Genomic DNA, 26428 nt, shown 5'->3' with positions numbered 1-26428 from the left:
AATTTATACTTTAAATGCTCTTTAATAAAAGAAATCCTAGTTTGTCACTGAAAATATAGGAGAGGCAAACCAAATTGCAGGGGCTTTGTCTTATCTATTGCTTAGTACTGGAAGTTCTCAAAGCTCTCTTGCACAGGTTGAACCATTACCCTCACCCTCTCTTCACAGATAAGGAAACTCTAAGGCACACAGAAAGCACGTATCACCCAACAGTACTTAAAGCAGTAAGGGAATGTCAAACCTGTGTACTGACTCTGAAACCCAACCTAATTAAGGACAATGCTGTTGAAAGCATGCTTCAGCTTTGCCAAGGCATCTTCGCTAAGACTTCAGCAAAATACTGAGCACATGAGGTCAAGGATTCAGAAATCCAAGTAGCAGACAAGTAAAACATAAAAAAGAAAGCTAAAATGAGAATAGGACAAAAGGAAGGTGGGAAGTGGGAAAAAATTTCTGCCAGAGAAATTAAAAAAAAAGAAGCAACAATTATTCCAACAGCCCTGTACCACAGAACTTTTGATATAGGTCAGGATGGGCTTGTGAGCATTGCATCTGCAGCCTACAAGGACAATGGAAGCCAGCAGCTCAGTAAATGAAGCAACACCTATTTAATGGAACTTATGCAACAGCTATACTGTAGCTCCTTCAGAAACAATGGTAATTACACAACTCTTGTGTTATCTTTGGATAACACTGTAATTAGTATGTGTCATCACTCTAGCCATGATTAAAATAATCACTATAAAAAGTCCCTTGTAAGTAGCATTTACTGTCCTGGTTTCCAAACACGTACAAGATTATATTTTTAAAGTATAATTGCTTTTTCTGTTCACAGCTCAACTTAACAGTGTTTCTCCACCCACCTTCCACTTTATACAGCCATATGATGTTGCAGCAAAACTTTAACATGTGTAGAATACTTACAGCTCTTCCAAGTAGGGAAAGTTCTTGAAGGCATCTTCTGGTAGTCTCGTGATGTTATTCATGCTGATATCTCTGGAAAAGAACAAATACAGATGCATTAATAACCAGGAAAGGATTTTTACATCCTATGAGAAGGGTACAAAAAAGAAAGTCTCATCAGATAGTACAGTAACAGACAAAAAAATACTGTAGTACCACAGAGTAAATATCTCTTTCCATAAATTTGCATGCTGAACTTTCAAGTCACTGTAATTTGAGAATCGGGTTGCAGCAAAGGCCTATAAAATGGGAAGTTGACAAAATAAAATTTTCCAACACCTCTAAACAAAAATAATTACTGTGAAACTACAGGGAAGGCATGCATGGAAGAGGCTCTACAGTACTGTTATCTACAGTACTAATTTTTACCAACTTACACTTAGATACAGCTTTAACTCAGATGATTAAGAATACTCTAAAACCACAAGCATATGAAAAAAAAATATTGTGACCACCCACCACGCAAATTTTCATCCCACACTGCCTTTAAAAAAAATAATACATGCATTAGGACTTAATAAATAGCTTCTGGCAAACAGCACTTCTGGAACAACTGGCAAGAATAGCAGAAACATGTCCTAGCTCTACCACAGTCTTTTTTGGTTTTCTTTTGTTTTCCTTCTACAAAACTTATAAAGTCCTCGAGGTAATAGTTTTAAGCAGATTTCATTCTCAGTCCATAAGCAGAGGGAAGCTGGCAGCAAGTGCTTACATGATTGGTATGTGGACCTGCTCAGCTCTTTTCTTTACAAAGCAGTACTAAGCCCCACTACTTGGTGCCATCACCTCACTTCACAACTACACAACGATCACAGATAATCCACTCCTAAAGCAAGTTATTGCTCAATGTGAATAAAAGCAGCATGAAAACAATTTGGTTTGATAATTAAACTAGCTGCGTAACAATTCATGACATAATCCAAGTTCTTACTTTCCACTCGGTCGCTGGTTTGGGTTTTTTCAGGATGTAGTTAATAAGCAATTCAGTAACACTTGTCAGTAGGGCCTTCCCTGCTTGCTGCCTTCCCCGTTCTATAGTGCCTACACGTCACCTCTCCACAATTCAAATAAAAACAAACAAACCCAAACTCTCCTTTTATCTCAATAATGACCAACAAGTACCACTGAAGCTCCTCCCTGACATTAACAAGTGACAGGCAGCTGATCTGCTACACCACCTGTGCAGCAGAGACCCTCAGGTGCTGCCAGTGTGAAAACTGCCCTCTTACACTAAACCCAGAGACAGCACAGCCATTCCTGTAAAAATGTCCTTACACTAAATCCAGAGACAGGCATTCCTCTAAAACTGCCCTCTTACACTAAATCCAGTGACAGCCATTTCTCTAAAATAAATGTTATAGTAGTCCAAAACCTTCATTTCTCACTTCTCAGCATAAACTAAGAGATTGCTCCTCAGCAGCTGCTAATAGTATACTACCCTAACTCAAGAGCATCAAAATAAGGTTCAGCACGTACAAAACAAACCCAACTGTGATAAGAGCCAAAACAAATCCACTATGGTACAAAAGCCTCCTTTCACCAAGCTCCAGAAGGAGCTGAACTGCAGATGTTTCATCCCCAGACTCGACAGCCCACACACTTTAAGCAGTGTTTTGTGCCTTGGCAGCAGCCTGGTCACAGTAAAATGTTGCTGTTGAGGATGTTTTTCTTCTAGTGCAGGAAAGTAAATAAATGTATCAGGTACATGACCTGTCATCTGTCTGCTCCATGGGAGACTGCAACATCTATTCTCCTCATTTTCCAAATTCTCATAAATACACACATTTCATACATCCAGGCTTGTCCTCTCCTTTTTAGAGAGCTGCAAATCCATTTTTGCTATCAGCTGGGAAGCATTTATGAATAGGGCAGAAGAGTAAGAAGAGAGTGCAGACCCTAATCTTAAAAACCAGTAACCTGTGTAAGAAAATCCCATCTCTGAAAAAACACTCCAGGTGATATAAAACTCTACTGTCACATGCACCACAATAAATAGTGGGAGTAGAAATAAGCCAACAGCACATAGCATCAGAAAGCACTGTGTGAATGCTTATGCATCACTTGGGCAAAGACTGTGGCTGCACACACATTTGTTGCTCTTTGACAGCTGAAAGCAATGGTCTTGAAATTTCCAGAGCTATAAATGCCCAGTTTCAGAAGTGCCCTATGCAATCCTAAACAAAATCAATGGAAACCATGCAGACACACAGAATGGTTGACATCCCAATTCAAAGCAATTTTGGCTTTCTCTGGAATCTGACATTAACTAAAAATGGTTTTTCCCTGGAGCTTCAAGAATTAGGCTCTACAGTTTTAATTTGGGAAGTAGATTCTTTGGATGTAAGCATGAAACAGATTGCTTTAATAATGAGAACCATCATCAACATTCTCAAATTCTACAGAAGTCTATTTTCAGTGAAGCTGAATTTGTAAAAAATCCAGACAGAAATATCAACTGCGACTGTCTTTATCACACAAATCTTCAGGGACTGCTTATCATGATGCCTTGCTAAAAAGCTGAAATTTTTACAAAGTTACTGCATTTGCCTTCATTACATGTGGTAGTAATTCTTACTAAATAAATAAGTCAGTCATTGTAGCACTGATTTGCAAGCTTTGGGCAATATCCAAGCACCAGCTCTGAAAGTCTCCTAATGATCATCATACAAGTCTTAAAACAATTCTTGTTTAATGAAGAACACTATGTAAAAGCAGCTTTGCTGATATATATAATTTTTTTTCTTTTCATTTCACTCTACAGAATCTCCTCAAAGAATGAGTTCACAAGCACTATACACTGGCAATAAAATATTAAGTAGTTCATGACCAAGAATTTTCAAACAATATTAGGAACACCCATGACACTAAAATTAGATTACTTAATAACTAGTCTCTATAAAGTTTACCTAGTTAATTTGGGAAGATACTCTTAATAACACATAATTAATAGAAGAATTGCAACAAAAATGGCAGAGCACAATATACTATAACAAAATAATGACAAATAATCCCCAAAACCACAGTCCAAAACAAAAATAGTCCTTGCTAAGTTTCTACTGTTTGCATTTTAGAAATAGTCATTTTACTACTCCTAAACTTTAAAAGAAAAAAAAAAGGGATCAGTCTATGCAAGAAGGCTGTCTATTTCATAAAGATAAATATTAGTATGTCCCTTGACATGTCAAAGAAATCTCCACTGAGAAGCTGTCACACACCACCTGTTTCTCTCCCAAGAATCCCTTGGGAATATAAACCCAGAAATCATTTAGGATGCTAATATATTTTAAGAAGTTCCTTAGAATGAATAAAAGAACATTAACAGTACTATCCCAAGCCCTAGCAGTTTTCATGGGAGTGATGCTATCACACAACAGAAGGATCATGCCAGCAGCTGCCTAAAGCTCCTTTTCAGCAGGACTAGGTTAGAAGACCTCCTATGGATTGGGCTCCTACATCCAGATCTAAGTGCCCTAAAAGCAGCACAACACCTGCAAACCTTTGAAACGCCACCAAACACACAGAACTCCCAACAAATAAAACACCAAAACCCCCATATGTCTGCCCTAAATTTTATTGGTTAACTCTAGTTCAGACTCTGTATCTAAAAGGCTTGTCACAGTGTTCTTGTTCCTCCAACAAGTCCCCAGTATGGTCTGTCAGCCCAGCAAACTACACCTTTGCCTTAATTTTAAGCTCAGACCCACATTTATGCTTGGGACAGACAGAAATATCAACTGTGATTGTCTGTATCACATGAATCTTCAAGGACTGCTTATCACGATACCTTGCTGAAAAGCTGAAATTTTTACGAAGTTCCTTTTCCCCAGGAAGTGCAAAACAGACACAACAGCTCAAAGAGAGTTAAGAGAGAGTTATGATGGTAATACCACGGTTTACACTGCAGATTCATCAGGAAAAAGGAGAACCATGGGTAGACCTGTACCTTTCACCAGGCAGCCATTAACTGGGTTTATCTGTCCTAAAGAGCCAGGCTAACTTCACTCTTCACTCATTGACAACATTACCAAGGCAGAGGTGGCAGATGCCCCATTCCTGGAAACACTGAAGGGCATGATGGGGCAAAGAAGCTGGAACTGAAACTAAAAGGATGGCCAAGAGGCTGGCATTGACACTAAAATATGAGCTGCCAAAGGTGGTAACCTCTTTAGCAAGAGGCTGCATCTCAGGGGATAACACGAATCACAGCCTTATATTTACAGTTAATGTCCATTTCAGGGAAGAGAGATGTAACACAGAAAATAAACAGTTGCACCCCCTCCTATAGTGCCATGGCTGCAGTTCTGAATGATACATAAGGCACCTTACACTCCAACAGAAGCTCAGTCCTTCTTCCAAGAAGGTACTACAGAAAAGAATAAAACTAACTAAAACAGTAGCTTGTAGCTGTGAATGTTCTTTCACCATCCCAGGTACTGCAGAGATTAATTTTTACAGGCAAAAGGTGAAAAGTCAAGCCAAGGCACTCCAGCACTCATTTGTTGTCTCCAGCCTGCTCAGATAGATCCTTCCAGTTTATTCTGACAACTACTTGAATATTCACTTCCAGCTGAGTTTAGCAGAGTTTCCTGCTTTCACCTAACACAGAAACACTTTAAAGTCATTAAAAATACTTATACTAACTGGCAATCATAGTAAAAGCAATGAAACCCTCCCTCTGCTGAAAACAGGCATCAAATGAGGTTTCTGTGTTCTTATGAACATGAAACTGTTGGGTTTTCCCCATTTAAAGCTGTTGTGTCCATTTTCCTTGGAAGAGGAAAAGCAGCTTTGCTGGACATAGTAAAAGACAATCTCATCTTGCATAATGCCAAATATTGAATCACTTTTAGATCAACCAGCAGTGGAGACTTCAGAACTGAACTAGAAAACATAAGGCACTTAAACTTTTGATTAAACTCCTTCTGCAAGAATTCCAGCTCCTGATGTGAGGTTTTAGTTACTTGGATTTATTTTTTTTTCCCAAGGATTATTGATTTTACCACTAACCAAAGTCAAACATCCCCAGGCTTCAGAATGAGCAGCAATACTTTGTCTATTGGATGGCAACTTACCGATTCTCTCATATTTTACAAAGAGAAACTCTCATCTTTAAATAGCGGCTTCAATCACAGCTTTCATAAGTGGCATCAGACAAAAGAGCATTAGATGCAAAGCACAGCATGTCCCAGTGTCTCCTGCAGGCACAGCTAGCCTTCTCTGTCATTTTAGCACTGCCTCTGCCATAAAGGAGCCTGAGCCCTGCTAGATTTCCCTCTTACACCAACTGCTGAGCATGACTGGCTGGAAAGAACAGATGACTAGAGGTGATGGACAGGGAGGAGTGGGACGATAATTCTGGCATGAGAAGAAAAGTTGCAAGAACAAAAAGGGACAACAAAATGGGAAGTATAGACTTCCTATAGGACAGAAAGGACAATAAAATGATAGGTAACTAGCCCAAGATATAAGCACAGAGACTGGCATTGTTTTCCTTTTCAATACCCAAAATAACTCATGGGTATTGAAAAGGAAAACAACACCAGTCTCTGTGAACTGAGGGACATTCAGCTGCAAGAGTCTGCTTTTTTTGTAAAGACAATACGTACCATTTCTAACTGCATCTCCTCCAAATATGAGCACATCTTAGGCAAAGAAACTTTCTGCACAGCTCTGTTGTGTTGGCATGTCTCCTAAAACCCACAGGAGATGCTAGTGTTACACTTTCTGTCCTAGCTCACACTCTCCTCCCTCAACACTTGGCTCTGCACTGAACTGGGGGCACAGACACCTTCCCACCACATCCATGCACTGCATGCTAATAGCCTAAAACACTCTGCTTTGTAAAAAAGGCCTTAAGCCAAACCATGAAATACCCAGCTACAGAAAAGCAAAATTAAATGTCAACAAAACCAAATTGAGATCAGCGGTTTAAAACAAATAAGATCAAAATGCATCCCTGTGCTTCCCAGCACTTTATTAATAGCTATCTACATTTTGGCTTTTTGCTTCCGTCAAGTTTGGAAAAGAAGAGAGAAAGGGAAGGAGACAGAAAAAGAGAGGGGAGCGTTGGTTGAAGGAAAGATGATCATGTTTCAACAAGGCACCTTTAAATTCCTATAAAATGCTGCCTCTGAGCAAGCTTAACCTGTTTGTTGATAGATAATAGCATGTAATACTGTAGGCTCCATTCAGTCTTTTCCAATGTCTGGGCCGTCTGCCACTGAGTTATTTAATTATAACATGCAGAAAATTACTTAGGCAGAGCTATCTATATTTGAATAAAGCCCTCCTACCTACTTGTACAAAACCATTAGGTAATAGGTCTTCATCTTATATAAAATTCCCCAGGTAGTTTCATGATCCAGTTTCAGCAGTAGGAAAAGCTGAGGCTGTTCATATTTTTAGCAAGTACATTAAATAAGCCAGGATATTGCAAATGCACCTCAACATGATGCTGGGAAGTACCCAGAAGCAACCAGCCATCCTTTCCCATTTGGACCATTGATAACATGGATCATGACCTGATTACAGTAACACTGGTGAGGATAAAGACAAAGTGACACAGATTTTTTTTTTTCTTAGCATACAAGACCAACGGCTTTTCACCAGTTATCAGAAACAAATAAAAAACAAAACAACAAAATCGCACAAAGAAACAAACAAAAAGGACCCATTATACAGATGCATGGCAATGGTCAGTACTTCAAGTCTTGTCCAGGTGTTAACCTGTGTCTGTGTTAACCAAGAGAACTCCCTGGTGTTGTGGCAGTGGGAGAGGCAGAGACACTGGAGCCAAGGCGAGTGGGCAGGGGGAGAAAAGAAATCAGACAAACTCAAGCTGAGACTAATATTCAGTTGTATTGCAATGCTACAGTCTTGAAGAAATACATTCAGTGCCCAGCTCCTTGTAGGAACATGTTCACATGATGAAAACCAATGTGATTTCCATCCAAATCACACCCCTCAGCAGCCAGTCTCATGGGAGAGAAGGAACTGAATTATATCTCTGGTTTAGATCTTCTTTCCCATTTAGCCAGTTCCTTCAGGATGGTGATAAAACTACTGAAGGGACAGAATAAATGAAGTCACATTAATACTGCCCCATGTCTTAATTGTATTCAGTATGTAATGAAAGTATGGAAAGCCTAGAGGACCAGCATGAAATTTTCAATTCAATTAAAAAGAAACAAATTTGGTAGTAGAGTGTTGTTTTATTCTATCTTCCTGATGACAAGAAGCCAACAATTCTCGTGGAAGCAGCACCACATCACAACTACTGCTTGGAATGGTAACTGCCTGCGCTAGGAATCCAAAGAGTGCAGCTAAAATCCAGGGATACACATTACACACAGACATGCCAGCCCCAAAAGTGAGAAATCATCAACAGCAAGAAAGGAAATACCAGGCAAAGATGATGTTTACAGAGTAAACTACACATGGAAAATGTTTGAGTTTGCAATGAAGTTTGAGTTCAAAATAAAGTTTAAATAACATGCTGAGAAATGAATTTCTTACCTTTTATCTACTACCTACATCGCTTACTGCAAGGCAGTAGTTTGATAGTGTAATATCCATATTATTACCTAACATTTCTATGGTGAGAGGACCCCAGTGTCAGACCAGCATTGCATTTAAAGTTTGCACTCTCTCAGTTTCTGACAGTCACAACTACCTGTGCCCATCTTCCAGTGGGAAGGATCCCCTGGGTATTCCACCAGCCAGAACTCTACAGTATTAACCATCCCTTATCTCCAATCCTTACTGCCTGTCCCAACACATTTTCTCCTTTTGATACTTATCTACTGTTGCTTTTAATGTGAACAAAGCTGTTAATGGCAAAAGGGAAGACTTTAATTATTATAGATTTTCTTCTTATTTTTTCATCTCTCCCCAGCAATCTTCAGCATGTTTCTACTGCCTCTGACAAGAACACAGAGACCTCCAAAACTTAAAGGCACACAAGCCTGGTTCTGTACTCACAGGCCATTCTGGAGTAACAGAAAGCCTATGAGATGTGACATCATTTACAAGCATGCTTCATTTTCCTATTCTTCCAGAAAAACACTCTTACAAGAAATAAAATATCCAAATATTTAAAGCTTCAGTCAGTACCTGCAGTGAGTGGCTAAGCAAGACACAGGTTGCATTCCCACTCAGCAAATCCACTTGCCATTTCCTAAGTACCCGTGCTATCTCACTAATGAGCACCAGCTCTTATCACCTGTTGTTTGCATTGCCGGAGAAGCTGAGGGCCCTGCTCAACACGTCAGTGGACTGGTGCTGTGCAAACACACAGCTGGAGACACTCCTCACCTACAGGGGTTTGCTGCCTAAATGCACTGAACAAACAGCAGGGCAAGGAATGCAAGTGTGCAGAGCTACATGAAGTAAGCTAAAAAAAAAGTCACCTACAGAGCCTGAAGCCCCCACCAGCTGACCACGGCTGCTCCCATGTTCTGTGCCCAGCTACCACCTATCATGACCTTTCCAAAACCAAGTAATTACCCTTCTTCCCCTGCCCCTTTTGTTTGTCTAACAGGAAAACAGGACAGGAGATTGTTCTGACAATTTCTTGTTGGCTAGATATGTAACTTCTCTCCATTTGGTAGCAGTAGAAAGAAATTATGCTCTGACTTATAAGCAACGTTTCCATTCACTTTTCTGTGGCTCTAACTGGAAACTAAGTGACAGCACTTGATCTGACTTTCCATAATACTCGAACTTCAGAAATAATAAAAACTTTTTATATGAATCAAACTTCAGAAATAATCAAACTTCAGATCATCCACCGCCCCTGGTTATTAAAGAAGATTTTGATTATCATTAATTTTAGTAAATAGTGGTACACAGAACCCTTTTTAAAAAAATGTAAAAAAAAAAGCAACATTTACATCCTGTAGCTTTCAGTAAGCTTTTAGCATTTTGCTGAAGCAGGACCTACAACTTTTTCACTGGCAGCAACTGAAAACCTGCAAAACTTCAGGCAGGCCTGTTCCTGCAAGCGGAGCAACATGTCGCTCTTTCTCCCTCCGTATCTCTGTTATTTCTCCTGCCTCCTTCCCGTGTCACATCAACCTGTTGTTGGTTTTTTCCTTCCACCATGGTGTTTTAGCTTTCTTTCAGACACAGTAACTAGCTCTAATGTCCCCCTATTCATGTGCCAGTCAAGCCATCATCAAGATCTTGGCGAGAACAATACCTGCACGCAAAGCCCTGTTCTGAACTGGTATTTGAGTCACTGCGGGCCAGCCATTAAGCAATCACACATACAGTTAATGGCTCTTGTTGACACATGGTAGGGAATTAACCTAGAAAAAAATTCCACTGCATTATTATGAAAGTGATCCCGTCCCGGAATAGGAATATAGTGCAAGTTAGCATGATCATCAGTTAATTTTTAAGAGACACACTTTGAGAGCAGATTACAGCCTAAAGGAAGGGCTTATTCTAAATTGGTGGAGGGAAGAAAATGTCTTTCAGTGCAGGAGTATTCCTTTTATACAGAGATTTACAGTTAGAGATGATTTACAGCAGAGAGTAAAATTATGTATTGTTCACAGTTTCATAATTATTTACTCTAAGGAATACAGTAATGACAGGGAATTGAGTACAAAAAAAAAAAAAATCAAACCATGTGACAGGCACACTAATCCAGCAATCTGAGAGCAAATCTGCACCAAGATACTCCTCTTGTAGCTACGAGCATGCATCACAAAATGTGAATAACCAGTGAGACCACAAAAAGGTCCAGGGACAAAAGCAGGTGGGAACTCACATCATGCACATCCCTCATCTGGAACAAATTTGCACGTCCTGCTATCAGCCAAACTCCTGACAGAAAAGCTTTCAGCATGGTTACATCACAGCTACCCTCTGACTTGAGACCTTTTAAAAATAATTTATACAAGGTAAGGTCATCTTAGCTCAAAAAATATGCATCTAAAAACGATAAAATACAATTTTTGGCAAGACTTGACATTATTTGTAATTGCCAGCAAAGGAAAGCAGAAATATTTCTATTTCTTTTAACCTGTAAGTCTCCACACATAGAGAAGAGGGGAATCCAGCAACAGGTTACACATTTAAGAATTCAACCAACTATACCTGGCTGTAATTTTTTTTTTTCTGTAATCAGATGGTGTTAGCTGCCTTTTATGGAGCAGCTGACTCCTATGGTAGTAGGAGAGGAAAGTACTGAAGAAGACACTAGGAAAAAAATGTCACATGTAGCTCGTTCATGCCTGTAATAAAATCAACAACAGAAAACCTAAAGGAGCTTTATGGAAGGGTATTTGTTATGTTTCAAGTAAATAAACTTTAACACTACACCAGCAACTAAGTTAAAATAGGGTAGCCTTGCCAGTTGCATCAACTGTCCTTACCACAATGGAATCACCAGTCACTAAGGTTAACTATGCCATTTTTCAACAATGCTAACTGGTTTGTCTTTATTGAGTTCTCAGTTTCAGGTTTAATCCATATCTGTGTTTGAAGTTAAAACATATTGCAAAATTCGACAGCAACACTTCCCACAAGACCAAGCCACAGTTGCGTTCATTAGCGCTGAGGAAGTTCTGGAGCCCTTTTCCCTTATCAGGAACACGAGGGCAGTATGTAACCAAACCAGTTCCAGGAGATCTGGGTCCGTCTGTCTGTGCCGCCTCCAGTCTCAGGTTTCTGCTGCACAACCCCCAGCACCCACCAGGCACGTTTCAGTGCAGGATCAGCTCCAAGGGCAATGCCATAAACCCCAACCTGCCCTAGCAGGAGCGTGGGGAGTCACACTCACCCTTTGGACTCCAAGGACACCACATCCCTCTCCACCTAGCAACACAAAACAACAAATGCCTCACACCATAAATCCCAGCCAGCTCCAGCGCCTTGCCTTGCTCCAGCACAGAGAGATCTCCTGGGTTTACACGGGTTGCTTTCCTTCCCAAGTCTTGGGTCCAAAGGAGAACACTTTTGCATCTCTGTGAGGTAGGAGGAGGCTAAAGCTACCCATGTTCCTGAGCTGTGATATCAATTCACACATATATATTCATATAAAAACCTCCTGTTGCAGCTTCACTCTGTGTGTTTTTGCTGTACTGCTAAAAGAGAACATAAACAGCTATAAATCCAATTCCATAAAAACGCCAACTTTAGTAGCTATAAGGACTTTGAATTTTATTCATTTTTTTCTGGTTTATTTTGGTGTTCTAGTCTGTCCCGCCCAATGTTTTGAAAGCAACCAGAGTCTCAAAAGTCTGGGCAAGATCTACATTTTTAGAAGGCTAAAACCAAAAAAATAGCAAAATAAAACTGGTGTATGAACACAGTCACTGATACAATGACGCCACACGACAAAATTTAAGTGTTAGTCCAAGCCTATATACAACAGCTTTAGCATTTAAGCATTTTTTTCAATCACATATAACACGTAACTTGGATGTAACTAAAAACTATTTCTGGCAAAAAGCACTCAAAATATCTATACTGTGGGAAAACTAAAAGCACATAGTACAACTTCCTAGTGCCAAAATAGACTTCATGGCAGCACCTGGAAGGACCTTTTTAGAACCAAACATGCTTATATGTAGTAATTTTCAAGGTATCTTAAATAAAATTATGAAAAACAATTTTGCTAAGATGTAAAACTTAAGTTTTGAACATTTTTGGTCATCAATTACTGCATAGCATTTTAACATAAGAGTAATTTCTACTTTATGACATCTAAAGGATTGAAGTCTGCCTAAAGTTTCCCATGTGGCTGAGTTCATGGGTGCTAGCACACAACCTGTGTTTCTCTCAGGAAACTGTGCCTTCAACAAATGGCAAAGCTGCTGCCTGTTGACAAGGAGTGTAGCTCAATACAAGAACCCAAACAGCCTCATCAGCCTTCCTGCTCTGTAGAGTTATGATGGTTTCAGCTACATTTCTCTTCTTGATTTGAGATCCATGTCCAAGTTCCTTATAGATACATATGAAGACATGGGTTAAGCATCCACCTTAGCTTCCTAAGACATGAATTAAAATGAAAGCTGCCCAAAGCATCTGCCAGGACACACTCAGAGAAGAGCCACGGGTTCATCTTCTATTTCAATAGTATAGGACTGAACAAGGGACATCAAGGGAGTCTTCAAACCCCATTTTATTTCTTTTCACACAGAGTCCTAGGAATTATTTTGTTATTATCCAATTTCTCACACAGCTATTTATTTCGTTTCAAGAAGCCAAATCCACGTATGCTTTTTGCCTCATGAAAAAACATACAACTCTTGTTGGTTCCTTCCCTGAGAGCCAGGCTGCCTGCCCATTCCCTCGGCCCCAGCAGAGTCACCTCAGCAGTGCTGGCACACATCTCCTTTTCAGGAGTCTGCAGCCCCACAACTGAAAACACCCACAATGCCAAGTGCCTCCAAGTCACATCCTCTGAGTATTCTCTGAGCCTCAGACAAAGCTGCCTGCACCAGGCTAAGCTTATGGGGGCACAACTCACTTCAGAACTTCAGTCCATGTCGGTGAGCAGCACAGCAGGATGTGGCAGCAGCAGTCCCATCTGTGAGTAACAGACCATGCCACACACACACAAAAAAAATCTATAAAGGAAAAAATTCGGTCTGGCTAAAGAGAAACCAAAGGAAAGCATCAAAATTCCATTCAACAGGAGATGAAGGAGGAATGTACTCAGCCTTTCCACTTCCAAAGGTCTGAGGAGAAAAGGCAGACTCTCCTCTCACCTGCAGCAGAAAATCACAAAATCACATTGAGGAGCATCACCTTTGTCCCCATGTTTAATATTGTTACTGTTGATAAAAACGAAAACAAGCTCCCGATACTAAAGTGATTTCAGCATTTAATGTAAGAAAAAGAAAGGCCCAAAGCAGGGGGGCCCGGGGCGAGCAGGAGCGTTCCCATTGAGGATGGAGCAGCGCCGGCGCTGGGGCTGCTCAGCAGCGATGGCCCCGATGGAGCAGCACGACCTCAGTGGGTCAGAAGCCCCTTTTTATCCTGTATGTTGTCCCTCTGGATTGGTTTCTTTTTGGATTCTTTTCTTTTTTGGATCCTTCATTTGCATGAAGGTTTAAGGCACTCGATTGGGCCATTACAGTTCTGTGCAGGCTGGCTGGTTTCCCTTGGGGGTTGGTGCACTTTACTGAGGTGTGTTATGGTACCTTGAGTACCCTATTTCTTATAACTACCCATTTAACCCCTTTTACAATATAATAACCAAACTAACAGTACATGCTTAACGATCTATCAACTATTTTACAACAGTTTGTAACCTATTTTTAACAATTGTGAACTATGTCTAAATGCAAAGAGGCTTCCAAAGCAGCCCAGCTCAAGCAGTGACAGGCCAAGGAGCAGCCAACACGACAAGAAGTCTGCTGTGTAACCAAAGCACATCAACTCTGACTGAGACATTGGCCCCTACTCTAAAATTGCCCCTAACTGGAGGGGACTTCTCCAGAATCCCAACATTCAGAGAACCTGGTTCTTAGTTCACTGAGCCTCATTACACATTTAAACTACAACCACTGAAACAAAGGAAATTCGCAGGGAAAAGGAGACATTTTTAATTATAAAAGAAAGAGTTGGGGAAAACATTTTTACAATGTACTGGACCAAGCAATAGAGATGTGAGAGAAGGGATGACAAGTTTCAGGCACAGACACCTTCTGGGTCCTTAATGGTGTGTTTTGCTGTTGTAGGGCTGCCCACTAACCTGCAGCAGTGTCTCTGTCATTACTGCATACAGAGGAGCCAGCAGAGCCTGAGCTGGCAAGCCATAAGAGAGCTAAATGCACACTATACACCAGTTAGAAAAACTCTACAGTTCAAATCAACTGCAATTTCAAGGTAAAAAAAGAAACTAAGAGGAGAAAAGTAAATTAAAAAACCCTCACTCATTCATACACTCACAGAAAAAGCTGAGTACACTGTTAGCATGGGGAATCCAGTCCCTCATACGTTCCCATTCTCTGCCAGCATATTCACAGTAGTTTTCAATAAACATCTACACAAGTCACTGGAAGGCAAAAAAAAGATCTGTTTTCTTTCGTACAATTACACAAAAATAACTGTCATCACAACCATCCTTGTGGTAGAAGAGTCCATATTTGCCTGCAGTGAAATCCGTCTGCAGCTGCCCTGTGGAAAAGACAGCCAATAATTGGCTTCTTTCACCTCTGTTAACCATGAACAAAAGTGTCATTCAGCTCGCAAAAGGATAGAAGGCACCAATGGATGGTCAGCTCTCTGAGCCAATGGGCTGGAATAACAATAACCCTGTAGCATTTTCTTTTTCCTTTTGTTTAGTCTTTCAAAGCCCTTAATTAAGCCCCTCACAAAGCACTCCTACAGGCTTCTTTCAATGAGGCATTACACGCCTGTTTTCTTGTACTGAAAGAAGAAAAGTAACAGGGATTTCTGAAACACATTAAGCAGTACACACAATTTCCACGTATTCACAACTGAAATACTGTTACATGTGAGCTTTTAAATATTATCATCAATAAGAAGAAGTTCAAGCTTACTCTACTCACTCTTTGCTGTCCATCCCCTGCTTATACAGGTAGTCAGAAACCCAGCCTATCTGCAACAGCTCGCTCAAAGCCATCACGAGACAGCAGCCCCCGAAATGAAAGCATGTGGAAAAGGCATGCTGATGAAACATCCCTGGGCGTCCCGAGGCACACAGCTGAGAAAGGACCGGGAACTGCTGACACTGCACATGACACATCAGCATGCTCTGAAAATACAGCTGCTCAAGGCTTAAGTGTAAACCCTGCTATCTAACTGGCCTCTCATACAATTAAATATCTGCTTGCATTTAAAATAATGAAGGTAATCTGTACTCCCTATTTAGGACCAAACCGATGTAATACTGATGGTTGTGTATTAAACAGGTCATTTGAGGATTTTCAGCAGCACAGGCAGATTCTGTTTGACAGAAATGCTATAGAAACTTGTAATATTTGAGCCACAAACACAAAACAAAACAGTTTTAAGAAAACACCATTGAACTATCATCCTCACAGGTGCAGGCTGGTTGGAGGAGACCGAGTCATCTAATCCCTTCCCACTCCAAACCAGCCAAAGCAGCAGACTAAGGTGGTCACTGTTTTTTGGGAGGCAGCAAGAGCGTGTGGTGAAGGGCTCAGGGGTGGGTAAGGAGTGCCAGGTACAAGCACCACTTGAAGCCATCACTTGCCCAGCCATGGTCCAAGCCCTCCAGCTGCTGCTGCCTCACTCCATTATCCTGTAAATGCCCTTGTCCTGTGAATACAAGCAGCTTCCCTGTGGGAGACTGGCCCAGCCAGTCCAGCTAAAAGCTACCAGAATCATTACCAGAGGATATTTTTCACATTAAAGAACCACAGGCTGAGGCTCTGGTGATCCCTAAAACACCTTCTCCCTGAGAGAAAACTGGAATAGCCTTTCTGTGATTGACATGAAGAACAGAAAAAGCCATACACCAATCTGAGCGACTGCAAAAAGCAATGATTTAAAATCCTCTCTACACCACCTACGTATCAAGGCAGGCACTATTTAACAAGCACCACATGCTATAAACAAAAATGTGTCCAGGCAAAACCTGGGATTGTTCAGCTTGGAAAAGAGAAGGCTCTGGGGTGACCTAACTGCAGCCTCCAGTACCTGAAGGGAGCCTAGAAAAGCAAGGGATAAAGACTATTCACAAGAGCATGGAGTGGCAGAAGCAGGGTGAATGGGATCAGGGTGAAAGCAGCAGGCTCACATTAGATACCAGGAAGACTTTCATTACTGTGGGAGTGGTGAGACTCTGAACCAGCTGCCCACAGAAGCCTTGGAACATTCCTTGCTCAGGCCAGGTTGGATGGGACTCTGACGTGGTCTGGTGGAAGGTGTGCCTGCCCATGGCAGGGGGGCTGGAACTAGGTGATCTTTGGTCCCTTCCAACCCAAACCATTCTATGATTATATGAAAATGCAACTGGGTACAAATCAACATGGACCTTTCTATTATTTTTAAAATAATAAAAACCCTTTTTGTGGTTTTTTTTAAATACATCAGAGAGTCAGCTGCAGGTAACTCTGTTCATGTAATCAAAGAAGCAACTTTCCTTTCAGCAATGGTCATCTAATGGTTCTCTGTGATTTTGCTTTTCAAAGATAAGAAGGCCTACTTAGGTATTACACACTAAAATCTCTTTCTAGGCTTACCTTAGACCACTGAATTAAGGCCACAAAAAATAATACATGATGAACACCTGTCCTAAATGGTGTTCCTGTTTCCTCCTCCTACAAGAAAATATGAAGTAACTATACAAAAAAAAAAGGAGGAAAAACCCACAGCAATGTCTGCATGGCTTGGTTTGAAGGCCTAAGTCCAAGCATATATTTTTGGAAAGCCTATTCACAAACCTTTATCAGAATGTCTCGTATCCCTGACCTCAGCAGAGTTTAACATTGATAAAGGACTAACTGCACTCAAATTCAGTTACACTATTGACAATTCCTGTGATTATTTACTGATTTCTGTGATTATTTACTTCTGCCACAGCAGTTCAGGAGGAACTCTTCCCTAGTAGCAAAGAGCAAGAGCAGTAATTTACATTCTAAAACCAAGCATGAAAGCTCATCCTAAGTGCATCCAATGCATCAGCGACAATCAAATTGCATCAAGCTGATAAAAACACTGCAAGAATATCTGATAAAGCTGCACTATAGTGTGAGAATATACCAATGCAATATAATATAGAAAAGCATAACAAGACCCTGTCCATCCTGTGCAACCCAAGGCCCACACTTTGCCTATCACTAGCTGCATGGCTCAGAGTCTGTAGCTATGATATTTTCTGAAAAATCCTTTCTTTAGGATTTTTTTCTCCTGAGAAGCTGAGAGGCCTCAGAAACAAAATGTAAACAATGATTATCTGCTGCTGTGGAATGCAACAGGTGGATCTGTGATTGGTCTCATGTGGCTGTTTCTAATTAATGGCCAATCACAGTCAGCTGGCTCGGACTCTTTGTCCAAGACACAAGCCTTTGTTATTCCATTCCTTTTCTATTCTTAGCTAGCCCTCTGATAAAATCCTTTCTTCTATTATTTTAGTATAGTTTTAATGTAATATATATCATAAAATAATAAATCAGCCTTCTGAAACATGGAGTCAAATCCTTGTGTCTTCCCTCTTCCTCGGACCCCTGTGAACACAGTAACAAGTGTCTAATCTGCTGTTGCCAAAAAACAAACACCTCCCCCAACCAAACAACAACAAAAACCCTCAAACAAACTAAAACAAAACCAACCACCCAAATCAATCAAACATGGCCATAAACTAAAACACAAAGTCCCACTGAGGTAGCAACATGAGCAAGTCCTTCTCTACAATGAGGGCAGCTGGGGTCTCCCTCTGGGTACATCCAAACCCCACCTGAGCACAGACCTGTGCCACCTGCTCCAGGTGACTCTGCCTTGGCCAGGGGGGTTAGCCTGGATCATCTTCAGAGATCCCTCCAGCCCTAACAATTCTGTGGAAAAAAATGAAACCAAACAAACGCCCCCAAACTACTCAGACATCAGAGGCACTCACAAACATGACTATTGGTTAGGAATTGCACCCCAAACTGGACAGTTGTGCTAACCAAACTTAGTAAAACACACAGCTCTGGACTTCTGGATTCTGCCCTAACATGAATAAAATCAGTAATATTTACTATTGCTGACACAACAATATAAGCCAATAAAAACTTAGTGTATTTTCTAATTTTTAAGGAAAATGTATACAAACATGAAATGGTCCACAGAAACCCTCTACCAAAAAGAACACATAGCCCTCACTTGTAACTATAAAAAAGAGGTCAAAGAAGCTCTCATTACTAGTTAATTCCTTGAAAAGGTTATCTCTTCAGTTTAACTTTGCTCTCAGTATTTAAATGACTACACTTCTTTAAAACCAATCAGATTTTAATCACTAAACTGACAAGAAAAAAATAGCTTACTTAATGCAAATAGAACATTTCATGTATTCACATGAAAAACAAACACCTACCACATGGACTACCTGGTCCACACTCCTTGCAACAGAGATTAAGGCTTGTCAACTTTGATCATGTACATAGAATCAATTTTTACACAAACACACCTAATTCATGTGTGAGTGAAAAGAAGCAACCCACAGAAGGCAAAACCTGCATGTATTTCCAGCTTGCTTATAGACAGAAACAGTATGTGCATTTCCCCAGCAATATGCATTTTACAGATGAACTCCAACAAACAAAATTGGCTTATGAACATTTGTCCCCCTTGGTTATCTCCACAGGACGAGCACGGGCACATTTTCACATCATCACAGCTATTCTACAGCCAAGGAAATACACCCCTGCTCTTACCTAAAGACCACTGACCAACATAAATTCACATGGAAACAACTAAAATCGATACAAGGTGGGCAAAACGTATCCTTGCTAAGCTCCCTTAATAACATGATCTGGTTTCTCTTGCTCTTGCTTATTTTGAAGAAGTTTGGTTCCTCCTACTTTGAGAGACTGAATTTTTCTGGCTCAGTAAACCAAGGGCAGTAAAACTTGCCACACAGCCTGAAACCTGCTCCTAACACCGACACCTTTAAGCTATTGGCACCCTGTTTCCTCATTACCAATTTAATAATTTGCTTCCATTAACACACCCATTTTTCCAATTTATCAGCAAAACTATGAAGATAACATAAAAAAAAAAGAAATTAACACCCTGAAAGTTCACAGAGTGAAAAGGGTTCCATTGAAACTGGCAAGCTATTTTTAATGCAACAAATGAAATTATGCTCTGCAAATACAGTGTCAGATGACACAATAAATAACAATCTATCTTATATTCACTACCCAATCTAAAAAGTGTAAAGCAGATGCAGTGATTTATATTAAATTTTAGTTGAGGGACAGGTGATCAGAGATTTAAGACAGTACCTTAGGGAAAAAGGTGAGGAAATGGGCAAAACATGATTTTTGAGCAAACACAAGGAATGAAGAAGGCAATTTTATTTTAAAAGATCTATAGCTTTGTCAAGTTAAAACAGTTTCTTTTTTCCACATACAAAAAGATAGTACACTTCACAAATATTTACTGCCATTAACAGTAGAGTTAAGTGATTATTCCATCTTAATAAGAACACTAAATATTCAAAGGTTCAAGACAAATGGAACCTTTTCCTGCTCTTCATTATATTTACCACAAATTAGTTAGATATAAGGACTATTTATAGTAACCATAGTAGAGTGAAGCAACCATCCCTTCCATATCAGACTGTATCTTGTACAGCATATAGATTAATTAATGAAACAGCTTCCAGAAGTAATTCTGTACCACTCAGCTCAAGAAATTCTCTAATTACGATTGAATTAAAATAAAAATGGTTTTGACAAAGAATGTATGCACTTTGTCCCTGCTGGTGTTTACTATCTATATTTTCTTTTCTTTCATCCATACTATGTATTAAGAAGTTCATCATGGAAAGCAAACAGAAGGCTATAATCCTGAGAAATTTCCACAAGATTAAATATGTATTTCTTTGCTGCCACAGGAGGAATCTGTCTGGCAGCACTGCATCACATTCATCTCATAAATACATTTGAATACTGTATGGCTAAGCAGCTGCCAGTAGAAAGCAATGGTTGAATGAATGGATGTTATTAGGTAACCTGCATGTCTTTGTACCTGCAAATAGAGTATTGAAGGGCAGAGTGAACTGGTGCTTTCCTGATGAACTCACAGGGCCTACAGCTCAGGGAGAAATCTTTAGAACTTGCTTATTCAGTACATCTAGTCGTTTACTTTCTGCACATGAAGCTTAACATGCTATTTAAAAGGTATAATTTATGTTTCCAAGACAGCTCCAGGCACTGCCTTGTTTGGAGCTGCTTACCAAGCAACTATGTTTCTCCAAACAAACTTATGTGCAGAAGGGTAAAGGGCAGTAAAGGTAATTATTGGAAGGAAATCTCTCCCTAGGCCAGAAAAGAATAACTAAACTTGTGTGTGTTAAATCACATGGAGAACTGGACACTGAAATAGTTGAGTGTAAGTGATAGCAAGACTGATCTACAATCTTCTTGAAAAGAAATTAAGGCAGGGATAATATAAAGTGGGATTGTATAGGCAACACAAAGGCAATATTCCCAAACTTCATTCACAGGTCTTTGCATAAACATTCACATTTTCCCTTACACACACACACACTCCCCACAGCAGAGAAAACCTACAGTAACCCAATAATTAAATGAGTGTGCTGAAACCTAAAGCAGTTAAACTGCATTCTGCAATCCTGGATTCAACACAGTTTACTTACTGCTTATTAATTTCTCCACAGATGTCATCTTTGTAACAGCTAAAAAAACTTAAAATACAACCAAGATTTTCAGTGTTTAAGATGCCTCTTGTGCTTCATTCACCACCTTGTCTAAATGCATGCAACCTATGGCAATAAGTGTGCTGAGTTTCCAGCCCAGTCCTTCCCCAAGAGCCTTGGCCTACTCTGTGAAAACTGAATGAAAGGTATTTGCAGTGAAAAGCTGCTAAAGAAAAGCTGTAACAGAATCTCCTCCTTCCAAGGAGGTTGTACACCTGGAGAAAAGAGCCTTTCCAAGGCTGCTGCTGAGAGGATGGCAGCACAACAGGGCCTGTTTGCACTTTTCCCTGCACATGCAGTGAGGCTCTGCTGAGGCTTCTTGGGTGATCTGCACATGTTCTCTGAAATTATCCCACCTGCTTTTACCTGCTTTAAAAATACAAAGCAAATAGGGAGCAATATCCTGTATTTCTAGCACACTGTGCACTTCAGAGACACCTAAACCAAAGGCTGACTATTTCAGAGAGACAGGTTAAGAAGTAATCCCAGTTAAGGCTGTGCTTGTCTGTTTGAGCTCCCAAAGGAGTTAAGCAACATCTATAACATGGACAGACCTTAAGGCTTTCCCAACAGTTCTGCAGATATGAATTGTTAAGATATCTGCTGTCAGCCTCAAGAGAAGCATCTGCTAGCACTGCTCTGCTGCAGGAACCTGCCTCCTTTACCAAACTTTAAAATTTTCTAAGTCACTCACTCTAAACTCTTGTAGCAAAGCCCTTAGATTAGGTGGCCAAACCAGATATCCACGTGCTCCTGCAGATCTCCAGTGATGTACAGCAGAGCTAAACAGAACTCACCACTACCACACATCAGGCTTCCATTTCAACACAAACACAGCAGGGCTCAAATCCCAGGGGAGGGTGCTACTACTCAATGGCTTTTCTTTCTTTAAATTAGAGATGCAAGAAACTTGTAAGGCTGAAAATGGTCATATGCAAAACTACCTCTACAATTTGCCTGTTGATTCACACTGAGATTCATAAGTTCTCTTAAGAAACTACTTTTCAATTTGATAGTTCAAGGAAGGCACCAACAATTAAAACTTATTCAGTACATGGGACAACAGTAGGCACTGTGCAATTCTTGTTCTCTTTCTCAGTAACAGCACAATGCAACCAATGTATCCTCTTTGGAAAGAACTGGATTTTTTTGAAAGAGGTACATATATCATAAACACTGTAGAATCCTCAGCTGCTCCAGTACCTCTAAAGTATATCTACTGATGGGCACTTGCAGGCCAGAGATGAAACACAAGCTGCCTATTCCCACCGAAGATGCCAAAGGACAAACTGGTGGGAAAGTCAATTTGAACAGTGAAGTGGCCAGCAGTATCAATCCTGACCTTTTTATAAAAAAATAAATCAGACTGGGCACCAAATTCACTGAGGCAACTTCAATGACAAATGGCACGAGGGACAATTTTTTTAATTTTTACATTATTATTCTGCTATTCTCTTTTCTTGATGGCACTGAACCAACCCAGACCAGGTGATGCACCTTGCCTGAAGGACATAGGGAATATATTTGGTGAGGCAAATACCAAGGGTATTTGAATATTTATCTGATGTTTGTTACAGAATTTCTCACATTGATGCTTTTAGACAAAAAAAACCCCTATTTTGTGTAAGTGAAGATACAATCACAGTGCAAGCAGTCCTACTCTTAAATGGGATTTCAGGTATATTTTGTTTTCATGCTAGCCTCTTTTGAATACACAGACTTGTTTTACTGGCGTGATTACTCAGGAGAGTTGAAGAGTTTTAAGGAGGAAAAACCGGTCTTGCTGCAATACTGCAAAGTATTCTGCTGAAGAAGTAAACAACTGCCACTTATTATACCAAAAACAAATTAAATCCTTGCTTAATCCTCTTGAACATTCGAGATATTGTTCATTTTTGGTCTGAAAACTAGAGACCTGCCTTTGCAGTAAGCAGGTAACAGAGAAAGAACGTGTAAACAAACTAGTTGAAATTTCTGAGAAAAATGTCAAGCAAGAGCAAGTAAATTCTAAATAAATGACTGACCTGATATTGAAGAGATATAATGCCTCCAGTAAACACTTAGCCATAGTAACACAGAGCCAGATTTGCCCTTGCAAAAGACATGGATTTTCTACACCCAGCAAGACTCACACTAGGTTCTGTAAAATATTAACAGTTTGGTCAATATTAGCCCACCCACTTCCATTATGTTGTTTTTTTTTTTAAATTCAAATGTTAAAGCCAATAGCAGTAAAAAATTTGCAAAAGGCAGAAGCCTGTGCAGGCCCAAATCATCAGTAACTACATTCTCAGAGTAGGACTCTTTACAATGAGCCATTTCCCTTCTCTCTCCCCAGCTAATTCCAGGAAGGCCACCAAGACCCCAAGAGAACACCCAGCACAGTGAACATTTCATGTCTCAATGAAGCAGCTACTTGAGTGAAACTGTAAATAAAGGAGATGAACAAGAAATATGATTATGTATTATATAAATAAATGATTATGTAGGTTGCTGCTGACAATGGCTTTGCAAAATTCCCCTAAAGAACGTGTAAGCAACCATCTTCCAAACGGTGCAGGGCTCCTGGCAGTAGGTTAAAGGACTCCTAATTTGTAGGAGCAGCTCACAGTACTGCTGAGAGCACTACTACAGGCATGTCCCCCAGTCTGGGAAAGGTTTCCCCTAGCCTAGTTAAAAAAATCAACATATTTCTAGGGCTTCCAACCATGGCACCCGAAAAAGATGGCAACCTCTTCACAGCTTTTACACACAGGAGTGGAGTGGAGTGAAGGTCAGACGCACCAGTTCTGCCATAGGGAGAGCACCATGCATGTTTCCAGACACAATGTCCCACTGCACCAGAGAGGGTCCGCACTCCAAAGTCACAGGTTTCAGTCTCTTCACTTTTCCAGATGAACAAACTATATCCGCTGCTAATCTGGATCAGCATTTAGAAAACAGCAAGGAAACTCCTCCAGTAAGAGTTATTTTTAAAATAACATGAGACTAAGTTTTAAAAAGGACAGCCAGGATATCCTATGTATCAAACTCTAATAACAAAGAAAGGACTGAGGCTATACAGCACCGACTCCTTCTGACAGGCAAGGGGCAGCCAGCTTCCCCAAACATCCTTTCCTGCCCTGCACCATCTCCTCCTCCAGCAACAGGAGCTACTGTCCTGCTTTCCTGCCACAACCCCAAAGCCCTGATTGCAGGAAAAACAAATTCTCCCTTTACAAGCTAACACAGTGCCACGTCCTGTTTGGACAGAGGGAACATCGTTTGCATTTTGTGCTCTGAAAGGGGAAGCCATGGGCACAGGAGACACCAACCCCAGGTACATCCCAGCAGGACCCACGTCTGCACTCATGTCTTCTGCATCTGCTGAACACCAAACACAACCCCCACAGTGCCCAAATGGTTCACAAAGAAGCACTGCACAGTATCACACCCAAAAGAATGAAACACAGCCACAGTGAGCCGCGCTGCACGGTCTCTGCAATATGCTGCATTACTGCAATGCCAAACCAGCATTGTTCCACATCTGGGCTTTCCTGTGCCACCACTGAGCAGTGCCAGGCAAAGCACAAGAGCTTCAGCAAGAGCTGAACTGCTCCCAGCAAATTTAGCAATGAGCCCCCGGCTGTCCAGCCCCAGCCAGGGCTCTCTCTCCAGGATGGGATGAAGCAGCCCATCTGTTCTCACTGGCAGGGACATGGCTATGAAAGCACAGCCATGCTGCTCTCCCCACGGGGCACTGGGGCAGGCTATCCATCTGGAACCCTGCACGTGTCAGCAAGGTAACAGCAAAACCCAACAGTTAAAATACATTTTCAGAGAGCAACCTTACCAAATATAAAACTGCATCTGCAGCATTAAGCTAAATTAAACAGGTTTAGGCTTTCCCTGAGTACCTCTGAAACTGCACATTCATTTATGATGTGCAATTTCAGAGGTACACAGGGAAGGCCTAAACCTGTAACTGTTTAAAAGTCCAGACACATGTGATTAAAAGCTTTAGGGTGAAAAATGTCCTTGCAAGACCTAGCATTTTACCACAACTGGTTGGAGAGAGAAAAGGATGAGGCACATCACTTTAAAAGAAAAAAAAAAAAGCCTTCATATTTTAGTAAGAAAATGTTTAAGTGATATTCTTATTTCCCAAAATCAAACATATCTCTGACAGATGTCAGACCACAGTCGACCAGGGAATACCAACATCACCTGGTCAAAAATAGCTATCTGTATTTTTAAAAACATGTTACCATATCGGCTGACATTATGCATAATGCCATAAGTTGGCTATTATCCATTCACACCAACTTTAAACTGTTATTTTTGAGATCACTACAGTCCCCTCTGTGGTTTTGTAAGACATGTATATCATCATTGTGCCTTCAAATTCTTGGTGAAGCTGAAATACACATTTCCCTTACTCTCTCAGCAACAGGAGTACATTTTTGGGAAGTGGAAAGTGCAGACCTTGTCACAATCCTGTAACAGTTAAATCATTCAAGAGTAAAATAAAATGGATCCTGCTATGTCAAGTATGTATTTTAAAACAAAAGACACACAATTTGAAAATATTGGAAACTTTCAGCTCCAGTGAACTTAGCACTTTAAAGAAAAAGGCAAAAAGGTCAACTGTTTTGCAGGTATACCACAGGCCATTTTTTCATTGTTTAATTATACTTCCCAGGTACCCTTATATCTACTGCTGCATGTTTGTCCAATTTGGACATACCAGCTTTATTTGGAACAAAAGTGCATGAATCTGGGCGTGATTCTGAAGAAAAGCTCTCAGACATATTTATAGTGAGGAAAGTATTTACACAGTAACACCAAGATCTTCCTGTTCTCCATGTGAGCTCCTGTGACAACCATCCCTGCACACAATTCCCCACCAACACCACCAGCTGGCCACCTCTCAGCAAAGGAAATACCAATAGCTACCTCCACTTCTTCAGCAGGGCTGTGCAGGGCAAGCTAGAGGTGGCAGTGCACTGAGAACCAACATCACATGACTGGAAAGCTCTTTTCAGACAAAAGCTTGAGAACATCTTACCCCAAACTGCAACAGTACCTGAAAGGCAGAGATGAAAAACTACA

At 40.6% G+C, this 26428-nt stretch overlaps 1 protein-coding gene across 1 annotated transcript in view; it reads right to left on the bottom strand.

Moving 5' to 3' along the window:
* The window catches only part of LGR4 (leucine rich repeat containing G protein-coupled receptor 4), a 74161-nt gene that overhangs the window by 41145 nt on the left and 6588 nt on the right, over positions 1–26428 (bottom strand). The window contains exon 2 of the mRNA XM_054283709.1: positions 925–996. Coding sequence (XP_054139684.1) covers positions 925–996 — 72 coding nt within the window. The remainder of the gene's footprint in view (positions 1–924; positions 997–26428) is intronic.

The sequence above is a fragment of the Melozone crissalis genome, unplaced genomic scaffold, assembly GCF_028551555.1.
Source record: "Melozone crissalis strain CALT ecotype California unplaced genomic scaffold, PUWL_Pcris_2 ptg000038l_1, whole genome shotgun sequence".
In the NCBI taxonomy this organism is placed as follows: domain Eukaryota; kingdom Metazoa; phylum Chordata; class Aves; order Passeriformes; family Passerellidae; genus Melozone; species Melozone crissalis.
Note: the sequence above shows the minus strand (reverse complement) of the source record. Positions and strands in the feature narration are given on the sequence as shown.